Source organism: Xenopus tropicalis, chromosome 8 (genome assembly GCF_000004195.4).
Source record: "Xenopus tropicalis strain Nigerian chromosome 8, UCB_Xtro_10.0, whole genome shotgun sequence".
Lineage (NCBI taxonomy): Eukaryota > Metazoa > Chordata > Amphibia > Anura > Pipidae > Xenopus > Xenopus tropicalis.
In genome coordinates, this window is record NC_030684.2 from 110,235,800 (window position 1) to 110,255,078 (window position 19,279).

General features: G+C 36.2%; 1 protein-coding gene across 12 annotated transcripts in view; it reads right to left on the reverse strand.

Annotated features, from left to right (window-relative positions):
- The window catches only part of ryr3 (ryanodine receptor 3), a 244,769-nt gene that overhangs the window by 54,938 nt on the left and 170,552 nt on the right, over positions 1-19,279 (reverse strand). For 9 of the 12 annotated variants that reach the window (XM_031891309.1, XM_031891308.1, XM_031891307.1 and 6 more), the window contains 8 exons: positions 14,730-14,860; positions 13,617-13,937; positions 9,879-10,119; positions 9,701-9,788; positions 8,733-8,825; positions 5,800-5,814; positions 1,105-1,275; positions 729-788 (listed from right to left, as the gene is read on the reverse strand). In XM_031891309.1, coding sequence (XP_031747169.1) covers positions 729-788; positions 1,105-1,275; positions 5,800-5,814; positions 8,733-8,825; positions 9,701-9,788; positions 9,879-10,119; positions 13,617-13,937; positions 14,730-14,860 — 1,120 coding nt within the window. The remainder of the gene's footprint in view (positions 1-728; positions 789-1,104; positions 1,276-5,799; positions 5,815-8,732; positions 8,826-9,700; positions 9,789-9,878; positions 10,120-13,616; positions 13,938-14,729; positions 14,861-19,279) is intronic. The other 3 variants (XM_031891310.1, XM_031891306.1, XM_031891304.1) reach the window with 1 other exon arrangement.

The window sequence follows — 19,279 nt, forward strand, 5'->3', positions numbered from 1 at the left end:
AATAATATATAACTGTGTTTCAACACTTCCTGGAGAAGTGATGGGTTTGTAATTAATGAGATGAGCTCAAACAATTAAGTTTAAAGATTATATATATAGTAGAACCCCCATTTTATGTTTTTCAGAGGACCAGAAAATGATGGGGACAAAAAATGGTGTATATATTGGTGCAGCATCAAAAAACAGAGCGAAGTGAGGGAAAACTTAAAATCTTAATTGTTGATTACTTAATGTAAATTTGAAGTTTCACTGTAATCTCATATTTTCAAGCAAATCAGAAAGCCCACACATAAATGTATCCCATTCTCTAAGAAGCATTTGTTTGAAGATCATAATTTTGAAATAGAGCATTTCCCATCTCGAGAAGGTCTTTACATGATTATATGTGATGCCACATTTTAGCAGCTGAACTGAACAATACAAAGCTACAGTGTTATTTTTCAAGATACTGTAAACCTCTGTATATGCCATTACTTACCTAAAGCCCTTTCTGCAATCTTTAAGTAACCATATTGAACTTGTTTGCAAAAGATGTATACATGAACATTTAGCTGACAGAGACAGCCAGATTATACTGAATTTAATCAAGCTATTGGAGGAAATACATTATTTAAGTGACAGCTTGTGATTAATTTAAGGTGTTCCTGTACTTCTTTAATTGACAAATATGTAATGAAAAAAACAAAAATCTGCCACTGATCTACCTACTCAGTGGAGACACATCTTACCTTTTCCTGAAGGTGGAGGTTATTTCGTAAATGTTCTTTTACTTCATCATCTGTGTCTTTCTATTAAAAATAATGTTATTGGTATTTACTTCATCCAGAATAGCCAGACTATACAAGTAGATAATTATATTTTTATGGCTTCATTAGAATAAACATTCAAATAGGACTATTTCCTTTTACTGAGTTGACTTTGTGTGATTCCTATTGTACAGTACTGCAGAATAAGTTAGAATTTTATGCTAAACACAACATGAATATGAATAACATTAGTTACAGAGGCATTGGATCATATCTCTATTAATGTAGGTGTCTACTCACATTGTGCATTCTATTCATATCTCATTTAGTTAATTGTCTTTAATTTCTGCACACTTACAAGGCTGTATCTGCCCTTTGCCAATGAAATCAGTTCCTGGTCCCCAGGGGTACACATGTTCAGACCAATGGGGAGCATCTTCTTTAAGGCTGCAACAATCAAAGACGTCTGAATAGAGTAAAGGTCCCCACGTCGCTTTGTTCTTTTCCTTTCCAGGTCTTGCCCTCCAGACTAGAAAAGTGACCGCATCATGGAATAGTTAGGGTCTACTAAGACACTTGAACATGCATTATATAGAGACACCTTGTTGTCAATTTTCTGCAAACCTCAGCATGCTAACACTGTTCACTTAAATCAGACAAAGGGATATTGCTGTGCAAAATGTGTGACAGGTAGTGAACAGGAGTGTTACTCAATGGCAACCTTAATATGGTATTTATTGAATTCCACCTTGCTTTAAGGAACAGCAAATAGTAATACAATAGTATACAATTGCTTAATTATATAAAAATGTATAGTACATTTTGTCTAGAAAAACAAACTAAACTTAAAATGTAACATTTTTAGAAGCATTCAACAACGCCAATCTGCTAGAAGCTAAATTTTAAAAAAGTCAACTCTCACCTAACCCACAAAAGAAAAGAAGGGAGAATGAAAGGAAAGAAAGAAAGAAAGAAAGAAAGAAAGAAAGAAAGAAAGAAAGAAAGAAAGAAAGGAAAGAAATTTCTTAACCAATGGTATCATCCATTTGCCTATCAGCAGTTTTTTTTACTTACCATATTTTGCTTTAATGTTTCCTGTCAATGCAGATCCACCAGACACAGCCCAATCCCTTTTATAGAATTGGGTGGGGAAAATAATTAAGTGGTTCTACACTGATAGGGAGGAAAGCAAAGTATATTGTAGTTATACCTCAAAACCCTAACACTGCTACTTCTGTGAATAAACTGATTCCCCTTTGCTTTTTTTTGTTTCTTTTTAGAGAACCTCAGGTATTATATAAAAGGCATAGTAATAGTTTTAGATGTATTAAAAAATGCTTAAACTTGCAAAAGACAAGTTTACCAATTGCAATTTTCAGGGCACAAAAAAAGTAAATCAACAGCCCGCAATGACATAATAACCACTTGTAATACACAACAGACAATACATAATAAACACTAAAGACTTGATTGAAACCACAAAGTTGACATAGGGTGAAACATATTACAATTCAAAAGTACTCATGAAACAAGACGACCAAAAATTAAAATAAACAAATAAATAAAAAGACCCAAGGCTTAAAGCAGAAGTCCCTCTTAAATACCCAAAAGCACAAAAATCGGATAAAAGCGATTGTATTTAGCCTAAATGTTCCTTTTATTCACACAATAAGTGGACAAGCACACATTGTGGGGGGAACAACTTACATTTCAAAATCAAACAATCTTACATTTCAAAATCTTGAAAATTCTTTGGAGGAAGAAGGAACCATAGGGAACCATAGCAATAAAGAATGCACTCAAAAACAAGCAAATAACTTCAGAATATATCTGAGGTTAGACAAAGTAAAACACACACAGAGGGACTATTGCTTTAAGTAGGCAAGTCAAAGCTCTGAGCTACACAAGCATTTATGGAATATTGACCCACGGACTGTGACTTCTAAAGCATCAAACAACATGTCCTCAGCTGAGAAGTAATGACAAGGGCAGACTGCATTATATCTATATGGCCTCACAAAGCTGTTACATAGAGGCTTGCAGGATAGTTAACTAAGAACTTGTGTTTTTGAAATTTTTGGATTAACTGGGAGATTTATCAAAATTTGAAAAAAAACATTTTTGTCAAATTTTGAGTGAAATTGTAGTGGAGTGTTTCTAGGCTATCTACTTTCTTTGGTATTTATCATTTGTAGTTTGAATTTCCTTAAGCGTAAAACACCACTTCAAGCATTCCAGGGTCTGAATCAGATTGAGTTTAAGGTTAAAGTGAATCAAGAATTCTTAGATAAGTGAAGAGACTGAAATATTTCAGTTTAAACAACCCATGATATTACCATTGGTTTAAATGGATCATGGCAGGATCATGGATTTTTTTTAGTTGAAAAAAAAAAAACCAAACAAACAAAATAAATTGGTGAGATGTAACAAGGAAAAAAAAGTTTGAACAGAATTTTTTTTAAAGATGAAATAAAATAATTTATAGAATTTGCGTCACGTCTTTTGATAAATCTGCCATTAAGTACACTTTTGATATCTTAAAACGACGACTTTCCAGTGACATACTTCATTATGGAAAGAAATGTGAGTAAACGGCAATAACATTAGGATAGTAAATCAGGCCTCGCAAGGATGGGTTATTACAAGGTTAAAGCTAAAATCCCTTCCATGTTATTATAAATGTTGTGTATTGTTTGCAGAAGGGGCTATTTTATTATTATGCATTTAAGAACCAACATCACTACAAGGCATTTCAGGCAGAGAATCCCTGTGTGAAGCTATTTTGTAGCATGAATCCGCAGTGAAACTCTAATTTAACCATTTCGGATGGCACATGGTAATTATTTTCTTTCGAATGGAATCATGTTACATGTCTGCTCTTCTAATACAGTCATTAAACAGACATTGCTGCTGCCTCTGTAATATTCCGATGGCTGGGTCTGTGTAGTAATATTTCAGATTAGGCTTTATGTATAAACCTAGATGAGATACAGAACCCTGTTTACTTATTGACCTTATTTTAGAATATTCTCACATGCGGCTTAAGCAGATATGACCCTTAAGAAGTGTTTTGGCAGGGCAGCTGCAGTGGAATGACTTTAATATTAATAACTTCATGATGTCAATAACTGCCTGTTGTATGCTAAATAAGGAATGAATAAAAAAAATGAACTGTTATTGCACAGAATGTTATTTTTTTGGCAGTGGCAATTTATTTATTACAAACTCAAACACAGGAGAATAAGGATAGTGAGCACATTAGCTTGCTGGGCATCAAAGCTTTGCTTTCAAGAGTGCCTTTTACAAGTTTCTACAACAATGATCTATGGACGCACTAAAACTGGATGAGACATTAACTCTACCCATACTGAAGACATATACTACGTAAAACATCAGTGGCGTCACAAGGGTGTTTATGTATGAAGGAACTAGAGATGTTAGGTGGTATGTTAGGGACTTGGACAGCTAAAACATCCAGGGCTCCATTTAGTTTGTGTATGGATCTTTCTATTTATGTACGTGTACATATATTTATGTGTGGAAATGTTTGTTTCTGTATATAAGTATGTCTGTGTACCTGTGTAGAAGTTTCTGCTTGTGTGTTTAATTACAGAGCGACACAAAGTCATAAATAAAATCAAGAGGCTCTCACAGAAGGGTTGAATTTTAAGCATACAGTAGATGTTGCAATTTAACCTAAATTAGCTATGCCGCTATTTTTATATATTATCTACTTCTATGGTCACTTCAAGAGAATCTTTGCTTAGTGTAAAAATACCTTTATATAAAAAAAAAAAGTGAGAGTTCCTTTCAGAATCAATACTATTTCTGATAATGTCTTTATTATCATTAATTATTTAATCTGTGTGAGGTGAGAACTATGTTTGGAGCAGCGCACCCTGTAGGGTGTTTGCAACAGATGGCAACCAAAATCTCCTGAACTTAAACCAACCCACAGACCTATTTAATTTTTTATCATAACTATTCAAAAGTTATTGCAGATGAGGTGGTTGTAGGTAGGTCCATTTGTCCAGGTTGGCCTTGGGCAGATGTTCCTTTTGTCCATTTAATAAAGTGGTCCTCTTTCTCTCACACACAATTTTTTTAAGTTGTTTCTTCCTAAACCTATTTTATATCATCATGTATAACAAGGGCGTTAGCCAGTTTTGAGGTATGCAGAATTCTATGTGGAATTCAAGCTAGCTCTATTAATGTCAGAGTAGAAGGGTGAAGAGTGAGGAGATGTATAAAGTGAATGACAGAGAGAAAGAGGTAAACATGCAAGGAAATATGTTGGAGCAGGACAAGAACTCAGAGTGTGGGAATCAGTTTAAAAGTAAAGAAAACAAAAAATGGAACAATGCACTAATGAGGTGTGTATGGGGAGCACAATACACAGAGTGGGTATGGGTTAGTCAAGGAGAGATAAAATAATGATTTTATAGAGGGAGAATGTAAGTGCATGAGAAAGAATGGGGAAAAGGATAAAAAGAAAAATATTAAAGAAGCAGATAAAATGAGGAGTAGAGGGATCACAGATTACCTTGGTGTGGATCATGGTGATCCTTAAAGCATATTTTCTTATTCAATATTAATTGATTCCAACCAAGCTGGGATTTGAACTTTTTTGAACTTTTTTTTGTTTAATGCTCCTTTTAGCCTGCAGCTGAAAATGATGTTTGGTTGTTGGGGTCACCCCAGCAACCAGAAAAATAAGCGTGAGAATTCAGTTTGGTTATTTTTATATTTATTGCTTAATTTCTCCTTAATATGGCATTTTAGTTTGTCGATAAGATATATTATGTATCCACAAAGTATAAAAAAAAATGAGGACCAGTTGCATTTTGTTTTTACATTCTATTGTCTACACCATACTACAATTTAAACTAAACATAAACACCATTAACTGTAAGATCCTTCATAATTTAGTAATAATCAGGTTAGCAAATAATGTTGTATGTGTGCCCTTGGTGACGCCACTGCTAGGACTGTGGGACATATGAATGGATGGAGCCAGGCTAGCTATTACATAGAGAGGTCATGCATGCTGTACCTTTACTTGTATGGGCTGTATGAAAGAAAAATGCAGGAGACAAGTAAGTAAAACAGATGAAAAAAATGAACTACATAATTATCTGAGGTGGTTGACAAGTCTAGATAACTGCATTTTTTACCCACTAAGAGGAAAATCTAAGAACAACACATTTTCAGAAAGCCTTCACATAATGTTCTACTTTAGCACCTCAATAATTAGAATAAATGTTACATGAACTTTATCTGTTTATTGTGAGACATATTAAAAAAAATGCTTTCCCCAAATGTGGTCTCGTAAGTTGGGAACCCCCTGCTTCAATGTTAAATCTGCTTCTCTAGATCCTTATGCAAACATAGTCTAGGTGTGGAAGAACTAGGGTAAGTGGCTCCTGACATTTTGTTTACATGCTAATTATCCTCTTCCACTCAATACCCCAATCTTTAGGGTTGTTTTGGATTTGGTTACACGCCAACTCTTGCATTTATGTTTGGCCACACACTAAACTGAAACTTAATTTGCATATAAAGTATAACTTCACAAATTGCAACTGAACCCCAAACTGAATACTGAATTTAACTATATGTCAATAATATCACTTGCTACATGTTACTAAAGAAGAAACATTCAAGACAAACTTTCCTTAGTCTTATCACTAAATACCATTTGAGTGTATGGGATCAAATGTCCTTTTTTAATACTTTTGAAACATACAGGTTTGTCCTGGATGTAAGATACTTGCTAAGAATGGCTTTTCACTAGATTAGATTAGTTGTCAACAATCAAAGTGATCAAGACTACAGGGGGGCTTGGGGAATTAAGATAAAGGGTTATGGGACTAGAAAAAGGCAAGCTCTTAAGCAGAAGAAATTCTTTTATTGAAACTTTAAGCCCTGAAACGAGATCAATATACATTTATAAAATATATTACAACTACTAAGCATAAATAATATTCATGGTTATGTTTAAGGTCCCTTTAAGAGAAAAATAAAAGGAAATGGAAATTTTCTTTATTCTAATTCCTCAATTACAGGACATTCCTCAATTGAAGGGCCGATGGATAGTCATCACCATAGCTTGTTCAATGCTGGAAACATACAAAGAAATTTCTTAAATGTGTGATTTGGTACTTGCCTAAGGACTAGAAGCAATTGTATCCAGTATTTTTGTCTCTAAGTTGTCACTTAAACAAGAGAAAACATGATTGTGCAAACAAAAAAAAAGGAAAAATTCCTTTATAAAAAAAAAAATACAACTTTGTTGTCTGCCCTTCTGAGAATGTGTTTTAGTTCCTTGGAATCTTGTTTCTTCAAAATATTCATTGTGATCTCTACTGTCCGTGCTAGGTTTCCAGCAATAGCAGGCCTAATTAGCCTTGATGTAAGAAGTGCTAGCCTCAGTCAACTGACAAGGGTTAAGGGCAAATCCACGCACTCCTTTTTAAACAGACTCTAAAAATTGCACTTTGGAAACTGGGCCATTCCAGCAAAGTCACTTTGATTTGTAAATACCAAAAATGGAGTAGCTATAACGGAGGCAAGTTCCATGACACAAGAAAGAATTGGTGAACTCCATAATGGGAGATTCGGTCACCTGTGCACAATCATCACATCTTTCTCTGTTTTTAACATGGAGTGGGTGATTCTTTGTTTTGTTTCCAGAAAAATGGCAGAATCTATAAAATGGTTTTCTTCAGTCTTCTTTTTCATGTAGAGACAGGACCCCCCAATTCTTGCATTCCCCCCAAAAAAGCACAAGACAATGGGTAATCTTTATTTATGGAGGGATAAAATTACCTCCATAGCCTTGTTTTGCTTTTACTCAGTGTTGTACAGAAATCTTTCCTTTTGTATGCATATGGTTTCACAGTAGCCTCTGTCTTGACATGATGTTTAGTCTTCAGCAACCACCTTTACCTTTTTCTTGAACACTCTGGTAATTGGGCACCAACAGATTTTACATCCTATGAATGGAAATCCTCCTAATACAAGGGTCAGCTGAAATAATGAAGAGGTTCCTGCAGGGCTTGAGTGGAAGTCCACATATGTAAGACTCCTTACATTCCAGTCTCTGGCTAAGCTAAAATGTTACTTATATTAGGTGAGGGTAAGGCGGAAAGGTGAGATTAAAAAAAAGATGTTTATCCTGACCTTTAGATTGGTACAAGGGCAAACTGGATAGAAGCAGACTTTCAAATCTACATAACCCTTGATGAAAGAAAGATTGGTCATCTCAAGAGGTCAAAAAGTTTATGTGTATTATACAGACTATCAATAGGGGAACCGAGACCCATGGGTACATGTGACAGCAAGCACACTTCATGGGTTTTCCTAGTATTTGTCAGATGCATATGCTCTGATGGTCTGCTTTGATAAAGAACTGTTTGTTCTGGCTTGTACTTGTACAAACTAAACACTTATGATTTTATCTCCAAAGAGAAAAATAGGTTAGTTAATGTACAGTCCATACAATCTGGCTTTCGTGTTTATGGGGTTTAAGGGTGATCTGAAATGATCACAGGGCAGCCAGTTGAAATTGCATCCCAAGGTTGGGGCATAATCAAGTGATGTTTGAGCTTTAAAGATGAAGATAACCAACTACTCAACTATATCACTTTGGTAATCCATTAACTATGAATGATTACATTTTCTTATTTAACTACCTTATCTTATAGGGTTGTTTGTATGTCAATTCTATGTGAATTTATGCTTTACCTTTTTCTTTATATACTGTACTTATATTGACAACATAGAATGTACATGTATTTCTATTATCACAAAATGATACCTTTTATTTTCTAAAATGAAGGAACTGACTGAACATATAAAGCACCTTTAGTTGTTATATTATCAGGAATCAGATTAAATCAAAGAGAACCACAAAATCCTGATGTTGAAACATCTTCTTCTGTTTCTTCATTTTTGAGAAGCCTATAATGGTGTGAGAAAACTCACCTTTGACATTTTGCTTTTGTTGTTCCCAGTTAAAAATGCCAGATTGTTGATCTCATTCTGAATCACAAAATTCTGTTCTTCTCTTTTAAAATTCTATAAGATTAAAAACATGAATGATATAAAATAATCTGCAAACCTCAGCCCCTATCTTCTTTACATGATGTCTAGACATAACCTTAAAAGGCAATGTAACCCCCCCCCAAAAAAAAGTTGCATTTGCCCCTTTAACAAATGATTTCTATTTGCCTTCATGTAATTCTCTGTTTCTTCAACTTGAGTCTCCAGATGTTGCTGGAAGACAGGAAGAGCTGAAGAGCTGAAACGTACTAGGGGTTGACGTTGAAGTTTAGAAAAAAGGGCTTTGAACAAAGAGCAAGGTAGGGCGGCATAGATTATTATCCACACCAAATACTGATCCTCTACATTTTGACATTTATGTATGAGTGAAAGCTGTCATAAGCACGGGCCCGGGGTACCTGCAGGCCAGCAAACCTCCCAGGATTGCAGTGAAAGGAGAAGAAAGGAGGAGGATTGCTTGCTTGCAAGTACCCTGGGCTGAGGCAAATTTTTGCTAACAGGAGCACCAGCCTGGGGTATCAGGTAAGTGAATATTATCATTGGGTGGTGCCTAACATTTTGGCACGCCCCATCCCCCCCAGTGATTCCACCTTTCCTTCTCCTTTAATAAGCTTAAAAAAAAAAAAAATTGCGCCATTGCTTGGTATCACAACTTGGAAACACCCAGTCATCATACACCCAAAAATGGGGGAATATAATATGTATTAGAAAAAAGGTTGCAATGAAACCAAAATGGCACTTTGCAACAAATTTAGTGTCTGTGTGGCCAAAAAAAACCAGTTAATGAACACTTTGCATTTCTTGTGACTTTTAAAATACATACTGTATTCACACTAAAATGTTACATTGATATGATTGTATCTTCCTGAAAATAATAAGGCATTTCTTACATGCGATTTACACCAAAGAATGAAAACCTCGGCCACCATTCTGAACAGCTCATCAGAATCTATATCCGGTTTTTTGAGCCAGTTAGACCTGTTATAAAAGAAAAAAATATTAAGAAAAAGTAAGTTAAATCAAATTAATTATTTTTGATCCAAGTTAAGGGATTTAACTTTCTGGTACCTGTTGTTATCCACATATCTGATCAGCATTGGATAGAAGGCATACAAATCTCTACATAAAACAGCAAATTCATCTAAAATGAGTAGTTCTGCCTCCTGTGTATCTGCTTTGCTGTCTGCTTTCAGTTGTTCCTCTTCCAGCACAATCTTTATTGCTTTCTTCTTGAGTTTCTCCAGCGTGGGGATGAAGTGACTTTTTAAGAGATCTGGCTGGGCTTTGCTAATGATTGGTTGAGCATAAACTGCAAACAAGCATAGATTAAGCACATAATTAAGGACAGATTAATTATACAGAGGAATAACTGCATTCCAGAGTATAATAAAATTATGGATACATTATTATACTGCACCTTAAAAATGATTGTGTAATTTGCACACATTTTTTTTTTTTTTTTTTTTTGCTGAGTCACAATTTTGCCTCTTTTCCTGCAGGACCCCAGCACGGGATATGGTTTAAATATAATTTTAATGAATCAACCAGAAAAAAAAATCTAAACAAAAATTACCAGTAGCACCAGTTCTATTTTGTGGAACCAATCTCTACACATTTTCTTCTGAATGTTTTGCTTCTCATATTTAGTTTCCTTGAAGAAAGCTGAAACTTTAAATGAACCCCCCAATATCTAAATAATCTATTAACTGCAAGGGAAATTCAGTTAACATGGGTGTCTTCCTGCTTTACCCTGACACAATGATGTTATATCCTCATGGCACAAACAGTAGGCAGTCTGCCCAGAGCTTTATCAGGAAATTCCCAGGGAGAAGACCTGCTAATTTTATGGACAAGATTATTTTTAGCTCTGTGTGATCTTGGGATCAGCAATGGCACCTGGACTGTTACCACCTCATTACCATATTAACGACAGGTCAAGGAACCGAGGTCCTTTGATTTATTAAACAAACGTTTCATACTGTGTATATTTCAGTTAATTTTAGGCAACTACAGAGGGAGAATGGTCATTATATTGTGGTCTTCACAGACCTACTTTTTTCTTTTGACTTGTACTTGAATGGTACAAATGGTAAAAATACAGGAGATAGATTTCACGTTTTCTTCAAGAAATTGCATTAGACAGGAAACTGCAAACATTCCTATTTTTTTCAATAGGCATTGCCAAGTTTTAAACTACAGGAAAGATGTTAAGTAACAGTCTCCTGGTTAACATCTTAATACATACAGTATAAAAGAGACCTAATTATGCCATATAGGTGTTGGATGTGCATTGTGTACAACCATAGCTTACGAAAATCTAGACTGGAAAATGGCACATATGCGCTTATCTTGATCTCACAGTCTCAAACATTATAGGCTGTGGCTCAGGCAAATCCCTCCTATATGAGAAATTCTTTGCATATTTACAAGAAACACTTACAACACAGTGAAGGAAGCTTGTATAATTCTACGGTGCCTTCTATGAGCATTAATCAATTTAATTCTGTGTCACAGACAACAGACTACCAGAAGAGAAACTGCATGGATCTGATGGAGGAAATCCCTGCCAAAGGAACCTTGCTGTTCCCAGGGACCCCTTCATATCAAATCAACCTGCCTGCCTTGCCAAAACAATTCAATAATCCAGCACACTGAACACATGCCTGCTACAGTACCACAGTTGATGAGGATTTCATTTTCATGTCCACTTTGTGTTTCATATGACTATGATTATTATATGTCTTGTGTTTTCCCCACATTATCTTTAACAGTTAGCTACATATCCATTTCTAGTATGCAAGGGTTTCAGAGGTTAGGGCTTATTCCCATATTGTGTTTATATTTTATCTACAATGACAGTGTTTTTGCAGCCTGCCTACTCAATTGTCCCCATTTTGCTTTTGTGCACCTGCTAAAGGTTTTGTCTTTATGTTTGCTTAGTGTTTCCTCCATAATTCCCTTAAAAAGCTTGATGTGTGCATTGTGCCTGAGTCTGAGCTTTCAGCGAGAACTAGTGCTACACATTAGAACTGCTTTCAGGTAACCTATTGTTTCTCCTAACTGGAGGAGTCCCAAGCTGGACTTGGATTTCTTACTATTGAGTGCCATTCTGATATCTACTGGGAGCTGCTATCTTACTACCTTCCCATTGTTCTGCTGATCGGCTGCTGGGAGGGGGGTGATATCACTCCAACTTGCTGCTCAGCAGTAAAGTGTGACTGAAGTTTATCAGAGCACAGGTCCCATGGCTGTGGCACCCTGGGAAATTAAAAACATGGCTAACCCCATGTGAAATTTCAAAATTAAAAGGAAAAAAAACTGCTTGCACTTTACAAAAATGGATTTCAATGCCAGATTCTGCTGGAGAAGCTCTATTAACTGGTTATTTTTGAAAAAGACGTGTTTTTCTATGACAGTATTCCTTTAAGTCTACTAAAATAATTTAAACATGAAACAAACCCTTTAGGACTGTTTTTCCTTTATTAAGGATTATTCATATCTTAGTTGAGATTGAATGCAAGGTAATGTTTTATTATTACAGAGAAAAAGAAAATCATTATTATAATTTTATTTAATTAAAGTAGAGTCTATGGGAGATTGCCTTCACATAATTCTGAGTTTTCTGGTGAACAGATCCAGTACCTGTACCATACATATTCTGCAAACATATTCTTAAAAGTACAATTTTCTGCACTGTATTCTGCATTGCCAGGGTTAGATGCCCTTTCTTGTTTCCCCTACTTGATTTAGAACTATAGTCAGTCTCAACGACACACCCAATAGGGAATGGAAGAGCTTCCTTAGCTAATTGCTTCAAATGACTAAGCAGGAAGGAATGTTAAGCTCCCAAGCTTAGAAACACACCACCAGTTTCTTAAAGTAGCTAGTGTGCTGTGCTTGTCACAGATAAACAAAAATCCATGATAGCTTCTACTAGACTTTGTTTTCCAAGTTGGAAAATACTTTACAACTTGGCAATATAAAAATATAAGAAACCTATGGCAAAAATGTACAGTTCTCTTAAATAAATCTGTACTTTGCATTATTCACCAATATACCTTACTGAAATGTTCACACATTTTCAAACATAAATATTTTATAAATTGTATCTGCAATTTTAGCAGAAAAAAATATATGAAAAAGCTATGAAAAAGATTATTGGTAACCTTGTTTTTCTGTTTAACATACAGTACAGGCAGCTTTATCTCCTACTGTACAATCTTCACAACACAGTATTCTTCCCTATAAATAAGAGCGGACTGGAGTCTGACCCCATATATACACCATACATAAACACCATATATAATCAGTGAAGGGAATAGGTACAGTGAATAGAAATTTTATGAAAATGTCTATAATAAATGAAAATGATTTATTTTTAAAGAATCACGTGTATGTAATATTTTTGGCAGAATAAATGTATATACTCAGGGTGATTCCGTTCAGTGATTATTTTACACATTTTTTAGATCTGGAGTCCTACAAAAAATATGAAAACATCAAAAATGCTTGAAAACCCATTAAAACATAATACAGTTTGGTTTAAAGTACCTTGTTCTTAAGACATAAGTCATAAAATGGCTCTGTGTCACTGTTCTATTTTAAACTGGTCATGGAAGTCATAAAATTATAATTTAAAACCAATGAAATAGATAAGTGAGACACGGTTAAGACTATATTAACCAGGACCTGGATCAAATAATGTGTCTCTGTTTCAGATATGGTCCTAAATAAACAATTAGTTGTTCACATTTGTATAACTTTATTTATGTGTTATGTATTGAGGCTCTTCAGAAAGGCAATTACCTGCAATTCTTTTCATCCACGACGCTTCATCAATGCCAAGATTGTTGTTTATTATCTTGAGGATATTCCCTAGGATGACACTAAGGTGTTCAGACGTCACCTGTGTACAGCAAGGCCTGGCATTTTCTGGCACATTCTCAGTCCCTCTTTCCCACCAGTAGGACAGGTAGTTACACAGCATGGGTAAGATAACTTCAATCACGTGTGGCATTTCTGTATACCTGGCTCCAGATTCTGCCAAGTCATTGATCTCTTTCATCAAGCCCTCTAGGTGTGGCATATCTGGACACATTTCTTCCACAGTATCTGGCATCCCTAAAACTGAATAGTATGGTATGTCAGTTGTAGTCTATTTAAAAAAGCAGTAAAACGCAATTGGAATTTTCCTTAGTGGTAAAACACTATATACACAGTATATGTTTATACTGGCACAGGCTGATCTATACATGCCCAAATAATTCTGAAGTGCATCTTATCTGTTGTGATTAGAACTATGGTCCTGCATGTTGTAACAAAAACCATGGACTTGAGTCAACATAATATCATTTGTCAACAGAAAAGTTTACCGATTCATACATTTGTAAGCATTTTGGCTGTAATGTTAATCAAAAAATATTTCATTCAGTCTGGAATCACATCAGTCTATTATATATAACCTGACTCAGTGTCAGACTGAGATGGAAGGGCCCACCAGAAAACCCTGGACCATGGACCCACTCACAAAACTTTAATTCCTCCTCTCCTCCCTCAAACTCTTTATTATCCTAGTCTCTTTTCTACATACTATACTCTATTCTTCCGTCCATCAAGCTTTCTTGTTTCCATACAGAACTAGGGAATGACCATGAAATAGGCTAAATAATGAGAAGCAAGAGGGCCCACTGACACCTGGGCCCACCGGGTCTGAAAGTTTTGCTTTTAATAAACAAACCCTGAAACAGGGAAAAAAACATGTTAAGAGGCCAAACATTTTAACAAGTTTAAAATTACATTTTGTCTAGCTGTACTGACAGGAAAGTTAGTCATGGCTTGTATAAAATGAGATTTTCTACACCAGTGCAAGAGAAGCATACTTGGAATCCCAGTGTGCCTGATTATTTTTCAAATACATACTGGCTCTCTCTCTGGGACTCTTTGTGTTGAAAACTGTGAGTGGATTGTTGAGATTGAGAGATGGCTCAAGGAAAGCCACAGGAATAGCTCCCGCCAAGGCCGCCAGGCATTCTCCCAAAGCTGGGCGTTGTCTGTTGGAGAAAGCAATATAAAACACTTGAAATAAAAAATACATTAGAGTATAAGTATACACCCAGTTACCCCTGTGTAATGCAAAGCTAGACTCAGTTGATCATATTATGCTAACTATAGCATTCCAAAAGTCACTTCACTCAGCATTTCTGAGACAGCAATATTTTCAGAAACTGTAGTCATCCTTGCTATCTACAGTAAATCCCTATATAAAATGCTATAAATATATAAATACCAAGTTGAGTATTGGTATTTATCAAGAACCCTAAATCCTGTGTTTTATTGTTTCCAAACACCAGTTTAGATTGGTACAGTAAGGACAAACTCCAGATTAATGTTTTTTGGGATTAGATTATGTGAGAATTCCCTTATGTTGCGGCTGCTACAAAGTCTTTTATATTATTGGCAATATGTAATGAAAGACATATGTAAACGGTATACAATCTCAGAAATAAGAATAATACGGAAACCCCCAATTTACTGCATAGCTGGGTGAGTTCCTGTGCTCCTGCCATAATTACATATGGTTTGGTGAGTTTTGTCACAAGAAATCATGAAATATGTAAACAACATGAACTTGAACCATTCAGTTACTATTTATACATTTTTGAGGTTAGCTTTTTTTAAAATCAGTATTATCCTTTCCTTCTACATAGCATCAACTTATGCAACTTATGCACTTATACAACATAAATCTGAACTATACAGTTTCATTGGATTCTTTTCATTTATTATTATTTATATCCTCAGTGTTATGTGCAAAGTGCTTAAGGTATCACTTTCAGTGCACAGCGTAGATAACAGCAATAGCATGCGATTCGTTAGGTACAAGGTGGTTAAAGGAACAGTAACACCAAAAAATGAAAGTGTATAAAAGTAACTAAAATATAATGTGCTGCTGCCCTGCACTGGTAAAAGTTGTGTGTTTACTTCAGAAAGTCTACTATAATTTATATAAATAAGCTGCTATGTAGCCATGGAGGCAGCCATTCAAAGGAGAAAAGGCACAGGCACATAGCAGATAACAGATAAAACACTATTGTATTCTACAGAACTTGTCTGTTATCTGCTATGTAACCTGTGCCTTTTCTCCTTTTTCCAGCTTGAATGGCTGCCCCCGTGGCTACACAGCAGCTTATTATATAAATTATAGTAGTGTTATTGTAGCAAACACGCCAGTTTTACCAGTGCAGGGCAACAGTGCATTATATTTTTATTAATTTAAAGCTCTTTCATTTTTTGGTGTTACTGTTCCTTTAAAGTGGAGAAAACCTTTCAGGTTTACTTATAAAGTATATTATTAATCGGCCAGTTCTTGGCAACTTTTTAACTGGTCTTCATTTTTTAAAATAGTTTTTTTTAATTATTCCCCTTCCTCTTGACAGATTTCAAATAGGGGTGACTGATTACAGCAGACAAACTATTGCTCTATAAGGGTACACATGTATTGTTATGTTACCAGGGTCGGACTGGGGGGTGCAGGGCCCACGGGGAAGCCACCCTGGGGGCCCCACACTCCCCAAGGTGCCCCTGCCGGCTGCACTCCTGTAACCCCCTGCAGGAGCTCCTGCCACCCGTCCAATGTCCTCCCCTGAACGCGCGTAAGTGAAACGCATCAGGGGAGGACATCAGCAACCAGGGGAAGCGGCAACAGGGATCAGGTCTGGGCCGCCGGGGGACCACCAGGGTTGGGGCTAACCGTGTTTTTCCCCAGTAAGACCCTGATTGTTACGTTTTATTATTCTCTTATTCAGTCTCTCATTCCAATCATTGCCTGGTTAAATTGTACCGTAGCAACCAGATAGCTGCTAAAAATCCAAACTGGAGAGCTGCTGATAAAAAAGCTAAATAACACAAAGACTGCAAAAAATTAGAAAATGAAGACCAAATACAACTCTCTGCTTCCTACTTAAAGTTGATTCAGCCTCTTCATGTGTGTAGGCATATCACACTTGGGGAACCCTGGAAGTACCATTTCCTCCAAGGCAGGTGTTACTTCCAAGGCTTCCATGTGTCTTGTTCACTTCACTGGAGCGGGCTGAAGTTGTCAAGAGAAAAGATTTGTATGACTATTTTAGTACTTTTTTTTTACTCATACTTGCATTCATAAATTAGCCTTTAAGACTTTTAGTTTCAAAATGACTGTATTCAAATGAATATTATACTAGCATACACTGGCATAACCCTTTGTACATTGTATGTGGTTCCATCTGTAGCATGGCCCATGAAGATGTCTGGCACAGGCAGTGTGCTTTAAAGTGTGTCTACCTCTCCTTTTGTCCCTATGTACAGCCACTAAACATGTACATGTAATAACCCCCTGTTGGTTATATCACTTCTACCTTCCTGTTATATTTTACACAACAACTGCTAGCTTTATGCATTAAACACTGGACACTAGTAGTTATGTTTAAGTCATTCTTCAATTAACTTTGTTGTTAACAGTAGCTCTGAAGTAAATGATTTGATTCTGCTCATGTGGTTTGAATGATATAGAGATACAGAACCTAATTAATCAGCGTGAGGTATTTATGTTCTGTTCCTGCTGGCTTCCCTCCCTGTTGCCTGAATTAAGCTGCTAGAATGTTTCATTGATTGGCTATCTCACAGCTTGCTGTCTGTTCTTTTTGACAGGCAATTTAGTTGCTACATGTCGGCCTCAATAAAGGCAAGAAAAAACATTTAGACAACTGACATTTCTACAGACAAGCAATTTATCCACATAGAATTTCGTTTGGCAGAGTACAGTCTGGACTTAAGCAGCTGACTGGATGCACAAAAGCCTGAATTCTCTACAACCCTAATCTCTAAACCAATGTCTAGAACTGAAATGTTAAGTGGTTTTAAGGGTTCTGATTAATCAGAACTATGTCCTAAACATGAATATGGCTAGAAATGCTATATTTTATATACTAAACTTATTGCACCAGCCTAAAGGGTCACCATCTCTATAGTAGCAATGATCCAGGCTTTTATAATTGTCACAGGAGCTTCCCATCTTGGGTTTTGTTAGAAGTTTCAGTGACGCTCTGAGCAGCTGTTGGGAAGATCAGCTTAGGGGTTGTCGCAACTTATCAACCAGAAAATTAGGTTTGTCTGTCAAATAAGCTTATGTTACAGGGCTGATTATTAACTTCTGATGCTAATTGCACTGGTTCCAGGGCTGCCATGTACCAATAATCAATATTATTTACTAATCAGACTTATATTGTTACATTAATATTTGATATTGTGCATCAGTCCCTAAACTCAGTAACTGACAGCAGCACAGAGCATGTGCAGGGAATCAGCAGAAAAGAAGATGGGGAGTTACTGGGGGCATCTTTGGAGGTACAGATCTTTCCTGCTTAAAGGAGAAGGAAAGGTAAAAACTAAGTAAGCTTTATCAGAAAGGTCTATGTAAATACAGCCATAAGCACTCACAGAAACGCTGCACTGACTTCTCTGTGAAAAGATTTCTTGTGTCAGTAATTCCTGCGCCAGAGACACGCAGCTCTCTGCTGTCTCCTCTCTCCTGCTCCCCCCTCCCTCAAGAATGCAAAGAATTCACTCCCCCCCCCCTTAGGAAGGTGGATCTGAGCCAATCAGAATGAAGCTGACTCATACGGGCACATTTACAAAAGCGTGAACGCTCTGAGCGTATTTTCGCCGATTTTTTCGGGCGTCCGCATTACTTTTTCGGACGTTTGCACGAAAAAATCGGAAAGGTTTTACCGCTGTTTACAATTGTTCGGTACGAAAATTTCGTGACTTTCGGATCGCCAATACTATATTATCGTGACTAATACGATTTTTTCTGAAGCATTTTCATGATATTTGCGATCTTACGAAATTTTCGCTTCCAATCTGATTTTTTCCCATTCGTGATTCAGATTCGTGGATTAGTAAATGTGCCCCATAGTCTTACACACTGAGCATGTTCACTTGGTCTGGATGTCTGTGCAGGAATGAGGCATTATGGGAACTTTCTTTACACAGCTCAGCGTTTTTTCTTCCTGTTTGGCTTCTGATCATCTGAACAGGTGAAATATTGGGAGACTTAAGGGTACTATTGAGACAACTGAAGGTATGCCTGCAGCTTGAGATTAACTCTTTATTAGCCTTTCCTTCTCCTTTAAAGGCTGTGGTTGCCTTGGCCTGGAACAAAAGCCCTACTTTTTACCCCCTGTTTGTATTAATGAATTCTACTGTACAGCACTGCGTACATAAGTAGCACTTTATGAATAAAGATATACATACATACATACATACATATTCTTTAGTTAAGCTTTAGTTCTACTTTAAGCAGTTAGGCTACTGCCATATCCAAAAAAAACATGGGACTCCTAAACACACTCACAAAATTATATTCTAAATATATTTTAATGCACCTATGTTATCATAAAGAAAACTAACGGTATTGAAGAAAAATAATTTTG